Raw genomic sequence first — 19815 nt, forward strand, 5'->3', positions numbered from 1 at the left:
TAGTATAGCATGTCATAAAGTCATAAAAAGTCATAGTATAGCATGTCATAAAAAGTCATAAAAAGTCATAGTATAGCATGTCATAAAGTCATAAAAAGTCATAAAAAGTCATAGTATAGCATGTCATAAAAAGTCATAAAAAGTCATAGTATAGCATGTCATAAAAAGTCATAAAAAGTCATAGTATAGCATGTCATAAAAAGTCATAAAAAGTCATAGTATAGCATGTCATAAAAAGTCATAAAGTCATAGTATAGCATGTCATAAAAAGTCATAAAGTCATAGTATAGCATGTCATAAAGTCATAAAAAAGTCATAGTATAGCATGTCGAAAAAAGTCATAAAAAGTCATAAAAAAGTCATAGTATAGCATGTCGAAAAAAAGTCATAAAAAGTCATAGTATAGCATGTCATGAAGTCATAAAAAGTCATAAAAAGTCATAGTATAGCATGTCATGAAGTCATAAAAAGTCATAAAAAAGTCATAGTATAGCATGTTGAAAAAAGTCATAAAAAGTCATAGTATAGCATGTCATAAAGTCATAAAAAGTCATAAAAAAGTCATAGTATAGCGTGTTGAAAAAAGTCATAAAAAAGTCATAGTATAGCATGTCATAAAGTCATAAAAAGTCATAAAAAAGTCATAGTATAGTATGTCGAAAAAAATCATAAAAAGTCATAGTATAGCATGTCATAAAAAGTCATAAAAAGTCATAGTATAGCATGTCATAAAGTCATAAAAAGTCATAGTATAGCATGTCATAAAAAGTCATAAAAAGTCATAGTATAGCATGTCATAAAAAGTCATAAAAAGTCATAGTATAGCATGTCATAAAAAGTCATAAAAAGTCATAGTATAGCATGTCATAAAAAGTCATAAAGTCATAGTATAGCATGTCATAAAGTCATAAAAAAGTCATAGTATAGCATGTCGAAAAAAGTCATAAAAAGTCATAAAAAGTCATAGTATAGCATGTCATAAAGTCATAAAAAGTCATAAAAAGTCATAGTATAGCATGTCATAAAAAGTCATAAAAAGTCATAGTATAGCATGTCATAAAAAGTCATAAAAAGTCATAGTATAGCATGTCATAAAAAGTCATAAAGTCATAGTATAGCATGTCATAAAAAGTCATAAAGTCATAGTATAGCATGTCATAAAGTCATAAAAAAGTCATAGTATAGCATGTCGAAAAAAGTCATAAAAAGTCATAAAAAAGTCATAGTATAGCATGTCGAAAAAAAGTCATAAAAAGTCATAGTATAGCATGTCATGAAGTCATAAAAAGTCATAAAAAGTCATAGTATAGCATGTCATGAAGTCATAAAAAGTCATAAAAAAGTCATAGTATAGCATGTTGAAAAAAGTCATAAAAAGTCATAGTATAGCATGTCATAAAGTCATAAAAAGTCATAAAAAAGTCATAGTATAGCGTGTTGAAAAAAGTCATAAAAAAGTCATAGTATAGCATGTCATAAAGTCATAAAAAGTCATAAAAAAGTCATAGTATAGCATGTCGAAAAAAATCATAAAAAGTCATAGTATAGCATGTCATAAAAAGTCATAAAAAGTCATAGTATAGCATGTCATAAAGTCATAAAAAGTCATAGTATAGCATGTCATAAAAAGTCATAAAAAGTCATAGTATAGCATGTCATAAAAAGTCATAAAAAGTCATAGTATAGCATGTCATAAAAAGTCATAAAAAGTCATAGTATAGCATGTCATAAAAAGTCATAAAGTCATAGTATAGCATGTCATAAAGTCATAAAAAAGTCATAGTATAGCATGTCGAAAAAAGTCATAAAAAGTCATAAAAAAGTCATAGTATAGCATGTCGAAAAAAAGTCATAAAAAGTCATAGTATAGCATGTCATGAAGTCATAAAAAGTCATAAAAAGTCATAGTATAGCATGTCATGAAGTCATAAAAAGTCATAAAAAAGTCATAGTATAGCATGTTGAAAAAAGTCATAAAAAGTCATAGTATAGCATGTCGAAAAAAGTCATAAAAAGTCATAGTATAGCATGTCATGAAGTCATAAAAAGTCATAAAAAGTCATAGTATAGCATGTCATGAAGTCATAAAAAGTCATAGTATAGCATGTCATGAAGTCATAAAAAGTCATAAAGTCATAGTATAGCATGTCATAAAGTCATAAAAAGTCATAAAAAAGTCATAGTATAGCATGTCGAAAAAAGTCATAAAAAGTCATAATATAGCATGTCATGAAGTCATAAAAAGTCATAAAGTCATAGTATAGCATGTCATAAAGTCATAAAAAGTCATAAAAAGTCATAGTATAGCATGTCATAAAGTCATAAAAAGTCATAAAAAGTCATAGTATAGCATGTCATAAAAAGTCATAAAGTCATAGTATAGCATGTCATAAAGTCATAAAAAGTCATAAAAAGTCATAGTATAGCATGTCATAAAAAGTCATAAAGTCATAGTATAGCATGTCATAAAGTCATAAAAAGTCATAGTATAGCATGTCATAAAAAGTCATAAAAAGTCATAGTATAGCATGTCATAAAAAGTCATAAAAAGTCATAGTATAGCATGTCATAAAAAGTCATAAAGTCATAGTATAGCATGTCATAAAGTCATAAAAAGTCATAGTATAGCATGTTGAAAAAAGTCATAAAAAAGTCATAGTATAGCATGTCGAAAAAAGTCATAAAAAGTCATAGTATAGCATGTCATGAAGTCATAAAAAGTCATAAAAAGTCATAGTATAGCATGTCATGAAGTCATAAAAAGTCATAGTATAGCATGTCATGAAGTCATAAAAAGTCATAAAAAGTCATAGTATAGCATGTCGAAAAAAATCATAAAAAGTCATAGTATAGCATGTCATAAAAAGTCATAAAAAGTCATAGTATAGCATGTCATAAAAAGTCATAGTATAGCATGTCGAAAAAAATCATAAAAAGTCATAGTATAGCATGTCATGAAGTCATAAAAAGTCATAAAAAGTCATAGTATAGCATGTCATGAAGTCATAAAAAGTCATAAAAAGTCATAGTATAGCATGTCATGAAGTCATAAAAAGTCATAGTATAGCATGTCATGAAGTCATAAAAAGTCATAAAAAGTCATAGTATAGCATGTCGAAAAAAGTCATAAAAAGTCATAGTATAGCATGTCATAAAGTCATAAAAAGTCATAAAAAGTCATAGTATAGCATGTCATAAAAAGTCATAAAGTCATAGTATAGCATGTCATAAAGTCATAAAAAGTCATAGTATAGCATGTCATAAAAAGTCATAAAAAGTCATAGTATAGCATGTCATAAAAAGTCATAGTATAGCATGTCATAAAAAGTCATAGTGTCATAGTATAGCATGTCATAAAGTCATAAAAAGTCATAGTATAGCATGTCATAAAGTCATAAAAAGTCATAAAAAGTCATAGTATAGCATGTCATAAAAAGTCATAAAGTCATAGTATAGCATGTCATAAAGTCATAAAAAGTCATAAAAAGTCATAGTATAGCATGTCATAAAAAGTCATAAAGTCATAGTATAGCATGTCATAAAGTCATAAAAAGTCATAGTATAGCATGTCATAAAAAGTCATAAAAAGTCATAGTATAGCATGTCATAAAAAGTCATAGTATAGCATGTCATAAAAAGTCATAGTGTCATAGTATAGCATGTCATAAAGTCATAAAAAGTCATAGTATAGCATGTCATATAAAGTCATAAAAAGTCATAGTATAGCATGTCATAAAAAGTCATAAAAAGTCATAGTATAGCATGTCATAAAAAGTCATAAAAAGTCATAGTATAGCATGTCATAAAAAGTCATAAAGTCATAGTATAGCATGTCATAAAGTCATAAAAAAGTCATAGTATAGCATGTCAAAAAAAGTCATAAAAAGTCATAAAAAAGTCATAGTATAGCATGTTGAAAAAAGTCATAAAAAGTCATAGTATAGCATGTTGAAAAAAGTCATAAAAAGTCATAGTATAGCATGTCGAAAAAAGTCATAAAAAGTCATAGTATAGCATGTCGAAAAAAGTCATAAAAAGTCATAGTATAGCATGTTGAAAAAAGTCATAAAAAGTCATAGTATAGCATGTCATGAAGTCATAAAAAGTCATAAAAAGACATAGTATAGCATGTGATGAAGTCATAAAAAGTCATAAAAAGACATAGTATAGCATGTCGAAAAAAGTTATAAAAACGTCATAGTATGACTTTCTGCAGACTCTGCCCAAGGGAATTATCCACAATCCTGAGCAACGACACGTTAAACACAGGGCGACTGTGGCGAGTGGAAAGCAGAGTCGTCCTTCAATCAGAGGGTTCGGTCTCATGTCGACGCGTCCTTGAGCAAAACACTCAACCCCAAAACTGCTCCCGTAGCCGTGCCTACGGCGTATGAATGCGATAGACTCTGATAGGCACTTAGCCATCAGTGTGTGTGAATGGGTGAACGACGACTAGTGTGGAAGCGCTTCGAGTGGTCGGAAAAGACTAGAAAAGCGCTACACAAGTACAAGTCCATTCACCACTAGCAGTGGAAGCACGGCCACGTCAAAGAAGGCAAACAAAAAAGGACATTACCTGTGTGTTCAGCCTGTATATGTGTCTCTATATGGTAAACACAGGTGTGATTAATAACGTTAATTCTGGCCCCGTTCCATTTCGGTGGTCCAGGGCCCTGGTGGTGTTGATGCTGACGCACTAAATAGAATGGAACCATAGTTAATTCCAACAGTCACACCTGTGTTTACCCTGCCTGAGCTCAAACACTCCCCCACTGGATCTTTACAGAGCAAATGGTTGTTTGCTGCTATATTTAAATGCCCCCATTATGAAATTTTAGTGCCTTTAAAATATCTGAAACAATTTTTTTTTTTTAAAGGGTTCAACGCTGAAGTCAAGGCAGCTTTGATACGAAGTGATATTAAAGTGGTAAATAGAAACAAATCTCCTGTTTGTTCACTTTTTATTGCACGATTCAACAGATGTGAGATCCTGCAGAAAAGTTTTTCAGCACTGCATCAAAGAAAAAAAACAAAAAAAACAAACATCAGAGAAACTGTATGATATTTACAATAGATGCATCACTATTACCACTTATACATTATGTACATATTAGTCTCTGGTTTTTACTATGACAGTAGTTACAGAATGAAACCTCTACTCACACACAACACTTCAGCTCTACAGGGAATTACAGTGCTTACAAAAATAACTGGCTGGACTACATTCACTCAACACAAGTCACGGTTAGGACACACACACACACACACACACACACACACACACACACACACACACACACACACACACACACACACACACACACACACACACACACACACACACACACACACACACACACACACACACACACACACACACACACACTCGCTGCACCTCTGGACATGTCCCATTCACACGCCCTGCGAACACGAAAACAAAAGAAAATGAAGAAAGGTGCAGATATACATATAGAAATGACCTTCCTCCCGTTGACGTCTGTACAACTCAAATTTAGGTTTTTGGAGACGTTTGAGAGGAAGAAAGAAAAAAAAAAAAAAGCACAGATAGTGGCTTTAAAATAAAATGGCTGCCTGTTTGGAGAGAGTCAGATTCTGAGATGAAAACAGTCCAGATGTTGTTGTTTTTTTTTTTTTTTTAAATGAACGTCAGATATGAAATTTAAACATTTAGCGATCCCCAAAAAGAGAGACTCACTGATGACGAACCGTTCTGTTTGCTTAACGCAGATTTAAATATGAAACTTGAGACGATGATCACGGAACAGAGGCAGAGCTTTAGTGATTCTTTCCTCTGAAACGGCTTCAAAGCTCCTCCTACGGTGGCCCTTTGAGGACAAATAAGACTTAGTTTCTAGCTCCAGTCTGATGGACTTCGGGCTCTTCTCTTTCAAAATAAAATAAAATAATAATATGTGCCGATTGTAAAGCGAAGACCTTTAAAATAAAGACGCGTGTTTGAGTTGTTATTTTGACTTGGTATTCATCAAAAAGCGGGTGATTATGGACTAAACGAGCAGCACCAGCGCGACGCGTTAAGTGCAGCCGGAGCTCACGGATCGCCCCGTGGTTCAAGTCAAAGTCGGACTTAAGTGTTCCGGGTGTCTTGACCGTCTTTGTGATTCAAGTACAAGTATGAGAAGAACGTGCTGCTGGCCTGAGTAGTGAACAACAAGCAGGGTGCAGTTTGAGGATGAGGTCCGTCAGCTGCGGATGAATTCCTCAATGATTTTTTTATCATCAATAAAAAGCTCGGCCGGTCGACACAGAGACCTTCAAAAAAAAAAAAAAAAAAAATGTGTTTATCTATTCATCTTTGTCCCTCAGATTTATGATACTTCAGTGTTAAAAGAACAAAAAGGTCAGGACTCAAAACTCAACTTTAAAAAGCGCTCCACTCATTCCTTCATGTGTCTGGTTCAGCGCCTAGAAACCTCCCAGTAGTGTTTTCACCTCGCTCTCTGGACAGGCGGGCCGATAAACAGGGTGAGGCGCCGGTCGTTCAGCATCCCGACGCCAAAACGAAAGAGAAATCAACCTAAACGGCAACAAAAACAACAGGCTGTACAAATAGTCTACAGCTAAACGTAACCTATGGCTACACAACAGAAGAGGCCTACCCATAGTGTTTTGATATTAAATCTGACATATATATATATATATATATATATATACTATATATATAAAAATAAAAACATTTGGCAACCTGTTTGTCTTACACTGTTCCAGTAATCATAGTTTTGGTCTTTGATATACACATATATAGATATAGCTATAAAACTCTGCTGTCTGCGCTCCTTTGAGTTGAGTGAGGGGCGACCGGCGTGAGCTGATGATCACTCCGTTTCTTTTTCTGCAGATATCAAACTGGTTACTTTTGTTAATCTAGAATCAGAAAAAAAAAAAAAGACTAAAAAGAAAAGGGGTAGTTTGGTTGGTGGAAGAAGAAGAGGAGGAATCCAGAAGTCTCCCGACCGTCGCCTCAGTGCAGACAAGAGAAGAAGAAACGTTCTAAGAAATGAAAACGGTTTGAGCGGCGAGCAGGAGGGGGGGGGGGAGAGAGAGACAGAGAGACTGGGAGACTGAGAGAGAGAGAGAGACAGAGACTGAGAGAGAGAGAGAGAGAGAGAGAGAGAGAGAGAGAGAGAGAGAGAGAGAGAGAGAGAGAGAGAGAGAGAGAGAGAGAGAGAGCTTTCCCTGATGAAGGTGTACAGTGCCTTGATTGTGGAGACATGATTACTTTAGCTCTGTTCATGAACGTGGAAGCAGGTGTCAAAGAGTCTAGTTCTACTTTCAGGCCTCTGCTGCTTTCCTCTTGGAGCGCTTCGTTTTGGCCTCGGCTCCCTCTGCCTTCCTGGAGCCTTTGGGTGGACGGCTGACGGTGGCGGTGGCGGTGTTGGTGTTGGTGTTGGGGGGCGTCGGCGTCGTAACGTTGGTCTGAGAGGCGACGCCCTGATCCTGGTTGTTGGTTCCCTCCGGCTCCTCGTGCTCCAGACAGCACAGCTGTCCGGTGGGGGGCCAGGAGCGCAGCGCCCCCTCCTGGTGAGCCTTGCAGAAGGAGTTGGGGCACAGCTGGCAGAACGCCTCGGAGTTCTTGCCGCAGACGTCACAGTGGTGCCAGGGGCAGTCCCAGCGGCCTGCGGGGACGAGGACGAAGGACACGGAGTTCAGAACCGCCGTGGAATAAACTCAAGAGACAGACAGAGACACATTGAAATTCAAAAGAACGTCTTGGCGGCGTCGTATCTCCGGTGTTTCTTACCGAAGGGTCTCTTGGTGAGGTTCAGGCAGGACAGGTGGTAAGCTTTGGTGCAGGTCTTCTTGCCACAGAGCACCAGCTGTCCTCCGTCTCCGCAGCGGAAACAGTCGTCATCGGACTTCTTCTTTCCCTCCGGTTTCCTCCTCTTGTACTTCCTCTTCAACCGCTTGGCTTTCGGCTCGGCCGTCGGGCCGTTCGAGTTCTGCGGAGGAGACGCCAGGTTGGGATAAATTTGATCAAAAGTTCATCTTCTAACGCAAGAAAGAAAACGGATTACAGTTTGTATGAATGTCCCACGAGTACAGCTGATGTGTTGAATATGTCGATCAGCTCACCTTAGGCCGATCGCCTAGAAACCCGCTGCAGTTGGGAGCGTCGCAGCGACAGACGGTCTTCTCGTTCCCGAGGCAGTCGAGGTTGTAATTAAAGGTCAGCTCCGTCCCTGAAACGCAGAACAAAAACGACACATGTGGCGTCCGTCGGGATTGTTGTAACCGTCTCCTCGTGGAGACAGAAGCCCTCGTCGGTGCGGCTTCTCGCTCCGCTCACCTTGTGGGATGTCGCGGACGGCGAACAGTCCGACCCGCGTGTCTCCGTTCACCGTCCACTTCTGCGTGTCGCAGTTGGGCTGACAGCTGTGGTTCATGAAGCGAGAGTAGTTTCCCTTCGGACCGGCGTCGATGATCCGGTCCTTAAAAACCAGGAAGAGGAGGAGCCTCAAAGTTATTTTAGAGCTCCTACAATCTGTAGATTAGCTTCCAACATCGTCACTCTATTATTTAACAGATTCTGAGGAGGCATTTGTGGTATTGACTCCTGTAACGCTACCGCTGCTCATCGTGTAACATTCCCAATGCAATACCATCGTGTTGCTCTCGCTCCCGGTGGAAATGGCACTGCTGATGAGTAAACAGCACCCCGACACACCGAGGAGCAAAACCTAAACTAGACCAAAAGTGCTCCCATGGGGTCACTGACCTTGTCGATGGTGAGCATGTAGAAGTCGGTGATGTTGTTCTCGTGGGCGTACTTGATCCTCGCCCGGCACTCCTCCTCGTCTATCAGCTCCCCGATGTACTCGTTCACGAACTCGCCCTGTTTAGAGAAGCAAACCGGCGGCGTGTCGGTGTCAGAAACCGTCTAACAGCCGTAAGCCGCTACAGTGCGGTGAATCCTCCCCCCCCCCCCTCACCTTCTTGACGTCCCGGAGGGAGATCAGGCCCCAGCCCTTGCCGGGCGTCTTGATGATCTTGGTCTCCGGGTAGAGGCGCTTGGTGAAGTCCTGGTTACAGCAGCGCTCCCCGCTGGGACACACCTGAGGGTGGCACTCGTACTGCAGCATGCGGTTCAGACACTCCGACTCAAACCCGCACGGCCTCTCGTCCGCCGGCTTACAGTTACACTTGGGGATCTCGGACACGTCGGCGGTGTAGACCTGAACCTTACCGAAGGGTTTGTTCACCTGAAAAGGAAGGAAAGAAGAAACAAACATCATGACACATTAGTCACAGGTGACATCGTTCCTCTACTCTGGAGGATATAAAAGGTATTAAACAAAGAGACAGAAGCAAACGTTTAGACGTCACACCTTGATGAACTTGTACGGCGGAGGCTTTCGGCTGTTCTCTTGGGCTTCTTTGGCCTCGCGTTTTATTTTGATCTCCTTGAATCGAACTTCAGCCTCCAGCAGAGCTGAGGAAACAACGACAGCGGAGAGTCCTCAAACATAACTAAAGTTTCCTTTAAGTGTACATGAAATCAAAGAAGAGACTCTTCACGGCTAATCGATGGAGTACAGAAATGGCCGAAGAACAGTTTTTCTAGATCGTCACCGTTCTTGAAGACTTTGCCGATGCCGGTCCTTTGGTGCTTGCTGCCCCGGTCTCCCTCCATGTACGGAAACACCCGGCCCTGGTGAGTCCAGAAGTAGTCCTTGGAGCCGAAGAAGAAGACGGGGAACTCTCCGATCTCGTGGCGAAGGTGCTGGATGTTGGTGGGGATGCTTCTGGGGTGGTGGATCTCTGCAGGCCACCATCTGGGGAGGACAAGGAGAGGCGTGTGAGTCTAGGACCCAATAGAGAACACGGTACTGACTCGGGGATCCGATTCTCTGACCTGTATGTTCCCAGTTTGACCCATATGATGTCTCTGTATTTGGGTTTCTTTCCGGCCCGGCAGTCGTTGCAGAACCAGCTCCCGTCGGGCATGGCGATGTTCAAGCAGTCGGGGTGGAAAGCTGCAGGACAAGACTCGCAGCACAGCAGCTGTCCTCCTGCAGCACAGGACAAACGGAAAGGTTCAGACACGAGGCGCAAGCATCCGAGCCGGTACCGGAGCGCCGGTCTACAGACGAGTCATCCGACCGAGGCGAGGGTGATAGAACCAGCACAATAAAAGTCAAGACCAGCGTACAGAAACACTCCCACCCGTTAACCCACCCACCACTACCGACCAGTTTAAGCCAATAACATCATGACATCGTTCATTAATTAATCTGCAACTTTTGAGAGACGAGTCCTCTGTAGCTCAAGGATCCAACAAGGCTTTGATTTAGAACTCGTACTTCTTCACCAATCAAATAAGGGAATACGTCACCGCAGCTAAAGACACTCTTACTTTAGTTTCTCTGGGACTTTAAATCTCGCTCGACAAACTCTGCGACTCTGATTTTTAACTGAAAACTGAAGCTCAGGAACAGCTGGAGGTCAGCCTTTCCTCTGGTTAATATAGCATATTGTCATAATCTTTATGGAGCGCCACCAAAGCTGTTAAACCGATATCATTAGAGGTCTACTCTTCGGCGATGGAACGGCAGAAGAGGCGGACCTTTGGAGCAGACGAAGCACCAGCTGACGTTGACGTGGCTGTGGTGGCTGTAGCCCTTCTTGGCGTTGAAGTGGTTGGTGCAGATGATGGCGGTGTTGGTGATCATCTCGCTGCCAGCGGCAACGCACAGGTCGGCGACGTGGTACGCCACGGGGCAGCGCAGGCAACGCATCAGCCTCCCTGTGAGACGGAGAGAGGAAGAGACGCCGGGTCAGACGGAGGAGTACGAGTGAAAAGAAACGTCTGCTGGGGAAAAACGCCGTTTTAGGGTCACGTCTGTCCCAAATGATGTAACCTCACTACGTCGTACGCTTAACAGATCCAGTCTCTATGTTATTCCCTCCAATCGTCGGCACGTTGTTGGCTGATGAAGACTATGATGAGGTGTTTTCTTTACGCTTATCCTTCCTACACAGCTTTACAAAGAGAGGCGCAACAAGAGTCTCGGAGCCTCACCTTTGGTGGACTTCTGCTTGGTGCGGCAGCCGTAGTGGCAGCTCAGGCAGGCGTGAAGCGGGCAGCGGAAGCCCTTGTTGTCGAACACGGTGAGCGGGTTGAGGCGGATGCACGCCTCGTGGTAGAACTTGCCGCAGTGCGGAACGTGGCAGCGACGCACGGCGCCGTCCGGCTGCTTACAGGCGAAACACGAGTGAATCCCTGAGAGGAGAAACGGGGAGAATGTTTATAATAATTGCTATAATCACAGAAACCTCACAGGTACAACTAGAACCAAGTCTCAGTCCTCCGAGGCTCTATTCTTGGCGGTTGGTGATCCGTTAACAAGCGTCCGCTATCGGTCAGAAAAAGAGAATGAAATGAGATCAGTGGTTGTGAGCTCCTCACCTGTGCTGCACTCCTGACACAGCAGCTTCTCGTCAGCTTTGACAGACGACAGACCCAGACACTGGAGGTGAAACATCCCGTAACATTGGCCTTCACAGGGCACCAAGTCCTCACCGGCCTGCTCACACGTCTGTAGGCGAGAAAGCAAATAAACACAGATATCAAAACACGTGAAGTGATCCAGACGAATCGGTGCATGTGAACAAAAGAAGATCTTAAAGGAATTAAGACTAGTGGGATTCAGCATGTTTGTATAAAACCACTCTGTATGTAGAAACAAGGGAAGCAGCATTCTCCCAATAAATGTCCTACATTTAAACAAAGAGTCTTGTTACCTGGCAGACAAACTCTTTCTTCCGTTCGCCCTTTTTCGTCCCGTCTAAGCTGTCACTCGGAGAATCGGGACGTCCTTCACTTCCAGAACCCTGCAGCAAACGACACAGGGTGGGTTTGGAATAAATGAGACAATGCTGATCCATAAATCTGCAACATAATTAACAATCAGACGTCTCACAGGCTTTCCTTTTAAATAATTGAGCACTTTAAACCTCCCCTAGGTTTCTGAGAACACGTGGTTCTGGTCTGGGGTCACCCCCCCCCCCTCACCTCGGGATCAGGACACGGCGTGATCCGCCGTCTCTTTGCCTTGGAGGGTGTGACCTCAGTCTCTCCGTCCTGCTTCCTTTTCCTCCTGCGCTTTGGTTTCTCTGTGTCTTCTTCTGGGGAGACAAAGTGTTTGGACGATGACGACATGAAGAGACGTTGAGGAGTGAAGAACGTAGAGGTTTCACATTCACTACAGATGACAACAGGAGGATGGTTTACCGGTGAGGGGCGCGTTAGACTTGTCCGGTCTCTTCTTGGTTTCCGTGACGTCTTTGTCGGTTTTCTTCCTCCTCCTCCTCCTCTGCTTTTTGTCCGTTGCTTCTGAGGCGGAGTCCTGGGAAGGTTTCTGACAAAACAACAAAATCAACACTTTTAAAACAAAGTGCTTACGATCCTTTTTAGCATCGACGTTGAGCAGTAAAAAAACATCTTGCTGCAGCATTTTGAACATAGCTTTCTGCTGGATGAGTCTCCACAGCGAGGTTCCTTCTCAGCTATTACTTTACAAAACCAGTCGTCGTTTTGACTCTGAAGCAACGCTGCACCAGAGGGAAACCTCACCTGCTTTTCTGCAGCTTTGCGTCTCTTTTTCGGCTGCTGAACCGAGTCCGCCGTAGCGTCCGTTGGCGACCTCTTCTTTCTCTGCCGCTTCACTAATAAAAAAACGTTTAAAAAAAAAAAAAAAAGGTCAAACTTCCTCATTTGGTTCTGATTTAGACATTTATGTCTGCTGTTAACGGTTAGAACACAACATGCTTTTAAGAGTACCCTAGTGGTTGATCCACAATAACCAACCACCTCACTATTTTACTAGCCACATGTGGCATTTTAAGCAGCAGCTCTGGTAAACACACACCAGCCCAGATTCAACACACAGGCCCGGGTTTCAACTTTCAACCGACCTGGAGCTGAAACTGGAAGTGAGACCGGCTCCGTTATATCGTCCGTGGAAGAAAGCGGCTTTGATTTCCTTTTCTTCACGGGGTCAGACGAGTCGTCCGTCGCAGACGTTTTCCTTCTCTGAACCGTCTTGGTGGGAGACTGAGCCTGTCTGGGTCTCCTCTTCTTCCTCTGAGGTACGACGGTTTCAGTTTGTAGATCTGGTGCACAGGCGGCGGGATCCTATAAAAAACAACAAGCAAATGTATCAAAAGGCTTCATCCTAAAAAGAAAACATGAAACATGATCATACGGTTAGCCTATCGGGGTTCCACAACCGTTTCAGAATGTTTTCATTGGAGTTAACATTGAAAGGTTAGAATATGCAGCTATAAAATCAGAGTTCTGGGTGGGTCAACGATGAGATGAACCATTCATGTGTTTGTACCAGTTATACTGAGCTGAAAAGCTGTTTCCTGTGTTTACATTTAGTCTGATTTCAGAACGTTTCCAAACTTTTAAGTCCAATATTTATCATTTCATACATCCTGCTCTCTGAACAGGTGTCTGCATGAAAAAAACAAAACAACAACACAAGCTGATGAATCATTTTGGTGAGTTATCTGAACGGACCTGTGAGGCCGGCTGCGGATGAAGCATTTCTTTGGAAGAAACTTTGTCTTTCAACTGCTTTTTCGACAGAACGTTATTCAGATGGCCTTTGCCCCTTCTTCGATATTCTCCCGAGCCGAGTTTTGTTCTGGGTGCTTGTGTCTTTTTCTTTGTTGAAGTGCTGTCTCGGGACCGAGAGGCGGCCGTGGGGTCGTCGGCCGGGCCCGCCGCCGGCAGCGAGGGGAGATCCGGGCCGACTCTGGACTCCGTTTCCTGCTGGTCCGTCTCGTTGCTCTGCTTGGGCCTCAACTTCTCCAGGATGCAGGGGTTCAGGTGAGGCCCGTCGTCGTCGTACAGGAACGCGAAGTTCACCATGCGCTCATCCAGTGACATGCCGAAGGCCTCCTTGGCCTGAATGACGCCCATGTTCCACTGAGCCTGGAGTTTACGGGGCACAGAGGGAGCCGTCTGCACGGCAACAGGGAGAAAATACCAGCGTTTTACTACAAGTCACAGAGTCGGAATGTTTAATCATTGTGTTCAACTGGGGAACACATGCTGCTAACGAGAGAACGCCATGAACAAATACACTGTGGGCAATATTTAAAAACTACATTACACACGTGATTCACAGCATGTGACAGCTGTGCAGAAGAGGACTTGATAACAAACGTATTTTCATTCGGAACGCAACTTCCTAGAAATTTAATGACGAGAGAACTTTGTATAAAACGTTTTAAGGAAGTGCAATGTTTTGATGTTGCAAGTCTTTCTAAACAGCAGCGGACCACATCCTCAGCAGACAGGGACATCTCATTAGGAGAAGACAATTCACCTTTTTGTGTATGACGCGAGAGGCTGGCTGTTTGTTGCGCTGGCTAAGCTCCTGGTATTGATCCTCCCCGGTGAAGGACACCATGTTCTTCTCAAAGATGTAGCCTCTCTCTGGGGCGTCTCCAAAATACTGCACATGGTAAAGGGGACCCAACCTACTGTTGACTGCTAAGAACAAGAAACGAGCAAACACAATAGAATGAATAATGGAATAAAAACACAGACTCCTTTACTTCAACACGTCACGTGATGCAGGTGGAGGAGACCGTTGCTCACCTTTCTGTTTCGGTTTGATGTGATTGTTAAATTCTGGGTCTGTGGTCACCATGCAAGGCCACCAGGGGTACCCCGACACCTTGGTCCAAACCAAATCACCAACAGAAAAGCTGATCAGCACAGGGGACTCCTCTGTGTCCTCCTCCGTCAGCTGTGGGGCGAGATCAGGCTGGAGAAGAGAAAGAAGAGTCAGTTAAATCAAATGATAAAAACAGAAACTCATCAAGGATCAACTTCCTTCCTAAAATCAATTATGTTCCCACACACACACACATACACATAGGCTTCTCTACCAGTATTTTACATACAATACATCGAGTCTCTGCAGCTGTCCGTTTAAGTTTAAAGATATAAATATCTGTGTTAGAAAACATCCACTGTGTATTCAGCTGTCCATAGGAGGCCGGGTACCGTTTGGTCAAATGTACATGTATGGTCCTTTTGTCTGAATACCATCTGGCAGCATAATTATTGGGTTCTTGTTAGTCTTCAAACCAGTATGAGCTAGAATTATTGCAAACAGAAGTTCTGGCTTAAAAAGAAACGTGGATCCTGTTTCTTAAAAGTAGGAATAAAAGCAAAACCTCATCAGCTGCTCCAGGTCCATCTCCGGCATTGGTGCGGTCAAGTGGCTCCACAGGAGCGGCAGAAGAACCGAGGTTCGGTTTGTGAGGCCCCCCCCTCCTTTTCTTCGGGTCCTGCCTCTTCTCTGGTGCAGGTATAGCATCTTCGGTGGCCGTGGACAAACCGGTCCCATTGGCGCAGCACGGCTCGAACAGCGGCTGCTTCGCCACCGAGGGCACCGTCGCTTTCAGTTCATGTTCGGCGTGAGGAGTGCAACTGTGCTGATGGGTGCCATTCGTAGCAGGGGCTTCCGCAGCCTTAAACATGGGCGGCTCTGGAGCACAGAGCTTAGGCAGCGCGTCTTGGTCCCCATTCAGCACCAGGGAGGTGAGGTCTTTGAGCCTCTCGTGGCTGTGGTTGTTATGACTGTGGCCGGCCATCTTCTGAAGGACACCGTCTTGTAGTGTGGCGGCCAGCTGGGCGGCAGCTTTGTCCATTATTAGTAGAGCAGGGTCACTGCTCATGTCCCCCCCACCCTTCCGTACACTGAGGGACTCCGGTGGCTGCTTCATGCTGATCGGGTTGGCTGGTTCGGGCATCGAAGGCAGGGAGCTACCTTTGCTGTCCATCCCATTTAACCCCCTCCAGGCTCACCGAGCTACAGCACAGAAACAGAAACTTCTTATTCCACAGGTTCCATCAGACAACATCAACACGGCATGCAATACATGTGTTGCTGCTCTTTGTAAAAAAAATGGCATTCTGGGGACATGAATCCTAGGAGCATAACGTTACACATTCTACAAAATGGCACTCACTCACTCACTTGCCCCAGCGGAGCATGAACAGTGAGCTTTGGAGGCGACAGAGAAAACTGCACCTGTCACGGAATGTTCTAGCCCCCGAAGCTTTGGATGCTTTAGATAACAAAGTCGAGTGTCTCGATCGACCAAAAGTCTGAAGCGACAATCCCTCTCTGTGTACTAACAGAATACAAACGCCTCAATGAAATACAGACAACACACACACACTCTAAAAATCACAACTAATGAGAACGAGATCAAGTCAAATCTTGATTAAATCCAATGCATACGAACAAAAGCCACGGGTGGAAACCTCTTACCGGGACAATTTGTAAGTTTGCTTTCGCCTGCAAAAAAAAAGAAGAAAAAAGAAGGACTAGTTAGCTGCCGTCTGTGTGCAAAGCGGTATGGAGAATGCAGGAGGCTGTGCTGCAAAGCAAGCTCCACCGCATGCAGCGAATGTCCAATGAGTGGGAGGCTAAGTGTGCTGCGTAAAAGCCGCGGAAATGGAAGCAGCTGACAAGTCGGAGTAATGCTATTGGGGTGCGAGTAGTCTATGGAATTGAACCATTTCAGTTAAAAAGCAACAAAAAAATTTAACAGGTTACATTGGCTATTTTTCTGGCCAAATCAAATCACACAACTATAACACCGTTACACTGTTTGTTTGTGTGGTTAAATCTTTGCACTACTGTTTCGTTAGTTAATTTAATATTATTCTATTTCATTGTATATATTGTGTTTTTTGTATCTAATATGTTTACTCTGTTATTCGTATTGTATATAGTGTGCATTTGATATAGAATGTTACTGTTTATTACGTGCAATCGCATCTCTGTCATTGCTACAGGCAGCCATTACGTCGCACTCCAGCAAATAGTCAAAGTCGCCACCCAAAAGGCTTGGACTATTGGCTGGATAGTTGCAGATAGTTATTTTACACCAACCGATTAAAAACCAAAGACGTGACTAAATAAATAAACGAATGTGCGAAACAGCTTGATGACTGTTGCAGTCGTGTGTTCAAATTGTTGTGCTGTTGTTTTCGCTGATATATACTCGATTTGTAGGCGCCATGACAGCTCGTTTAAAAAAAAAAAAAAAAAAGCTAACCATGCTAGCTAGCCAAAGCTAACCAGTCAAGCTGCACTACCGTTAGCACAGTCAGCTAGCTTGCTTGCTGGCTAGCTTACGTTAGCAGGTCCTCTCTTGCTAGCTAGCTGTCTTCTCTCGCTAAAATGGTTGCTCGCGCCGGCTAAATATCCTCCGGGATGACAACAACATGAAAGACCGTTTCTTCTGTAGTTACCTGTTGGGTCTCCTCTCGGTCGTTAAAGTGGGAATATGTCCGTATTCATCATGTAAAAAGCGAAGGATTTCATTCAAGCCGAATCAAAAGCTTGCGGGAAACTCAAACTCTTCGGCCAACCAGCGCGAAAAATACTCACTTCCGATTGGTCGAGAGCTTCAGAGAGGCTCCAACCGGTCCTTTCAAAAAACCCACAAGTACGAGACATCGCGATCCACACTCCACACCAGTTGGTGGCGCTAATGCGCCAATTCATTGTTTAGCCAACCGCCAATAAACCTCAAAGAAGAAGAAGAAAAAAAAATCCAACCGTAGGAAGTAGCTGACCTCTGACCTCGGTGTCTCCGTCTGTTTTGACATCATTTCACATAGTTAGTGCTCACAACTTACAGACACTATGCATGTTTATTTGTTTCTTAAAACAAAAATGTAAACGAGCTGATATGTCATCAAACGTATTATTTATATATTTATATTTATATTTATATTTATATATATATATATATATATATATATATATATTTTTTTTTATTTGTATTTATATATTGTAGTTAAATGTTTATGCTTAGTTTCTCTGTTCTACTTTGTTGTCTTTACATAAAACAATAGTAGGCTGGTACAGTACAGTAAGTACATGAAGTATTTACATGAAAAAAGTCTGTAACTATAACCTAACCTACCCTAAACCACAGGTCAGTCCAAGCAGTCTCATGTTAGGCAACTTATTAAAGGGTTTCCAGTTGATCAGATGAAACAGTGACGACTCTGAATCTGGGACCTTGATAATGCAATATCTATACAATAGTGGTGGTTGTGTATTTCACATTCTGGTGTATTCCTCTGGAGGATATGGTGACACTGGTCTTATTTAAACCAGAGGCCTAACGTGAGTTGAGGTCCTATAATTACGTTTTAATCTAAAGATCAGTGTCAGCATTGATCCAAAGTAAATCCAATGCATATAAGACACTGAATGACACTGAAGTACAGTAAATTCAAGCTGCAGCGCCACCAGAGGAAGCTCAAGGGAGTGAGACCAGAAACCATCTGAAATATTATCAGCCACTTCCTGCATACGTTTGCCTTTCAAAATAAAAGCCACCATCCCTGATACAACGTCACTGCCCTGAATGACAAATGAAAAAGTGGTTGGAGACCCATTTGTATGCACAGTTCCTTTATCTATCTAAGGAAGTCTTAAGTATTGTTTTGCCTCCTGCCTACGCTGCAATCACAGTTGGAAGCTGCCTCCTGCCGGCACAATAGCTTTCAGTGTTGATGTCCACAGTCTTTATCTGTCGGCCGCTGAGGAGCTCCACCGGCTCAGTTGGGTTTCAAGGGCCTCAGTCGTGGTAATGAGGAAGGGGCGAATAGTGATGGGTTTAGGTTGCGCATATACTGCACCATTGTTAGGTCTATTTAAGCATTGCCCCAGTGTATTTTGATTTTTACCCCCTCACCCAACATAAGGTTTGCTGGAGCAGTAGCCGGATCGAAGGTGAATTAAATTGAATATTTATGGTCATCTTTAGGCTGTAGATGGGAATTAAAACTAGAATTGATCGGAACACCCCTATGTCCACAAAAAAAAAAATCTTTTCTTCAGCAGTAGGGGTAGATGGATCATCTCACCCTCTCAACTTAAAATGATAACTGGGATCATTTACACACAATGTATTCATTTTATGATTATGATACAGAGGAAACCAACAAGCACCTCCTGTTTGTGAAGCTCTTTTTAAAAATAAATATTGACATGATATGGATTTATTTTCTGTAGCAATGTTGGATATAAATATGTTTTTGTATCACTAAAACACTTTCATTTGTAAGATATGTTACACACTGGATCAGACACAAACAGGCGGCATTCCTGTATCTTTACTTTATCCATTAACAGTTTCCCAAAATGTATTTTAGAAAATTCACAGCATCACAAAATGTAGCAATGTTGTGATTGGATTTTGTATTAGGTCTCGGCACAATTCCGTGCTGTACTTCTCTTTTTCATTAAATAAATTATGAATTGCATTGGAAAAAAAAAACTTTTTGAGGATGGAAAATGAATGTTCCCTCGTCGCCTTAAACCGTGGACATATGTGTTAAAAACAACCACGTTGCAACTCGGAAAGGGTTTTGATTGGCTGCAATCTGCCGTCCCTCCAAGACCTGTTCGCTGCAAGGACCCTGAAGCTAACAAGAAAGATTGTAGACCCCTCTCACCCTCACCTCAACTGATCAAACCCCTTCCATCTGTGGTCCATCAGGACCAAGACCTCACAAGACCTCACACCACATCAACAGTTCTTCCCCCCCACTGACACACTCCCCTGCACATCCCTTCTATGTTCTTATTTAAACACACTTGACACTTTTAAATTACTCTTGAAGTGCTCTTATCTGTTTGTCTGTGCACTATATTTTATATTTTACTGTAGACTCTAATATGTTTCTATTCTTTTGCACTGTGTTGATTGTTTAACGTT

The 19815-nt window shown here is 42.3% G+C and overlaps 1 protein-coding gene across 5 annotated transcripts; it reads right to left on the reverse strand.

The window, feature by feature from the left end:
• Positions 1 to 4944: 4944 nt before the first annotated feature.
• On the reverse strand, positions 4945 to 17487 carry nsd2 (nuclear receptor binding SET domain protein 2). 5 transcript variants are annotated; one of them, XM_068717969.1, is made up of 23 exons: positions 17330 to 17486; positions 16341 to 16367; positions 15238 to 15875; positions 14654 to 14822; positions 14379 to 14545; positions 13565 to 14011; positions 12955 to 13174; positions 12614 to 12705; positions 12272 to 12398; positions 12053 to 12165; positions 11782 to 11871; positions 11447 to 11576; positions 11060 to 11260; positions 10604 to 10783; positions 9893 to 10049; positions 9610 to 9812; positions 9366 to 9469; positions 8970 to 9239; positions 8756 to 8872; positions 8327 to 8468; positions 8113 to 8219; positions 7781 to 7979; positions 4945 to 7655 (listed from the first exon to the last, which is right to left on the reverse strand). In XM_068717969.1, exons 3-23 carry the CDS (start codon positions 15844 to 15846, stop codon positions 7312 to 7314), a joined length of 4188 nt encoding a protein of 1395 aa, XP_068574070.1. In that variant the 5' UTR covers positions 15847 to 15875; positions 16341 to 16367; positions 17330 to 17486; the 3' UTR covers positions 4945 to 7311. The 5 variants fall into 5 exon arrangements, with proteins under 5 accessions (XP_068574070.1, XP_068574072.1, XP_068574071.1 ...); XM_068717971.1 differs by lacking the exon at positions 16341 to 16367 and having other exon boundaries at positions 14379 to 14542; positions 17330 to 17487; XM_068717970.1 differs by lacking the exon at positions 16341 to 16367 and having other exon boundaries at positions 12053 to 12162.
• Positions 17488 to 19815: the final 2328 nt, after the last annotated feature.

The sequence above is a fragment of the Cebidichthys violaceus genome, unplaced genomic scaffold (genome assembly GCF_023349555.1).
Source record: "Cebidichthys violaceus isolate CVI_PGR_0920_01 unplaced genomic scaffold, fCebVio1.0.p SCAF_22, whole genome shotgun sequence".
Taxonomy (NCBI): Eukaryota; Metazoa; Chordata; class Actinopteri; order Perciformes; family Stichaeidae; genus Cebidichthys; species Cebidichthys violaceus.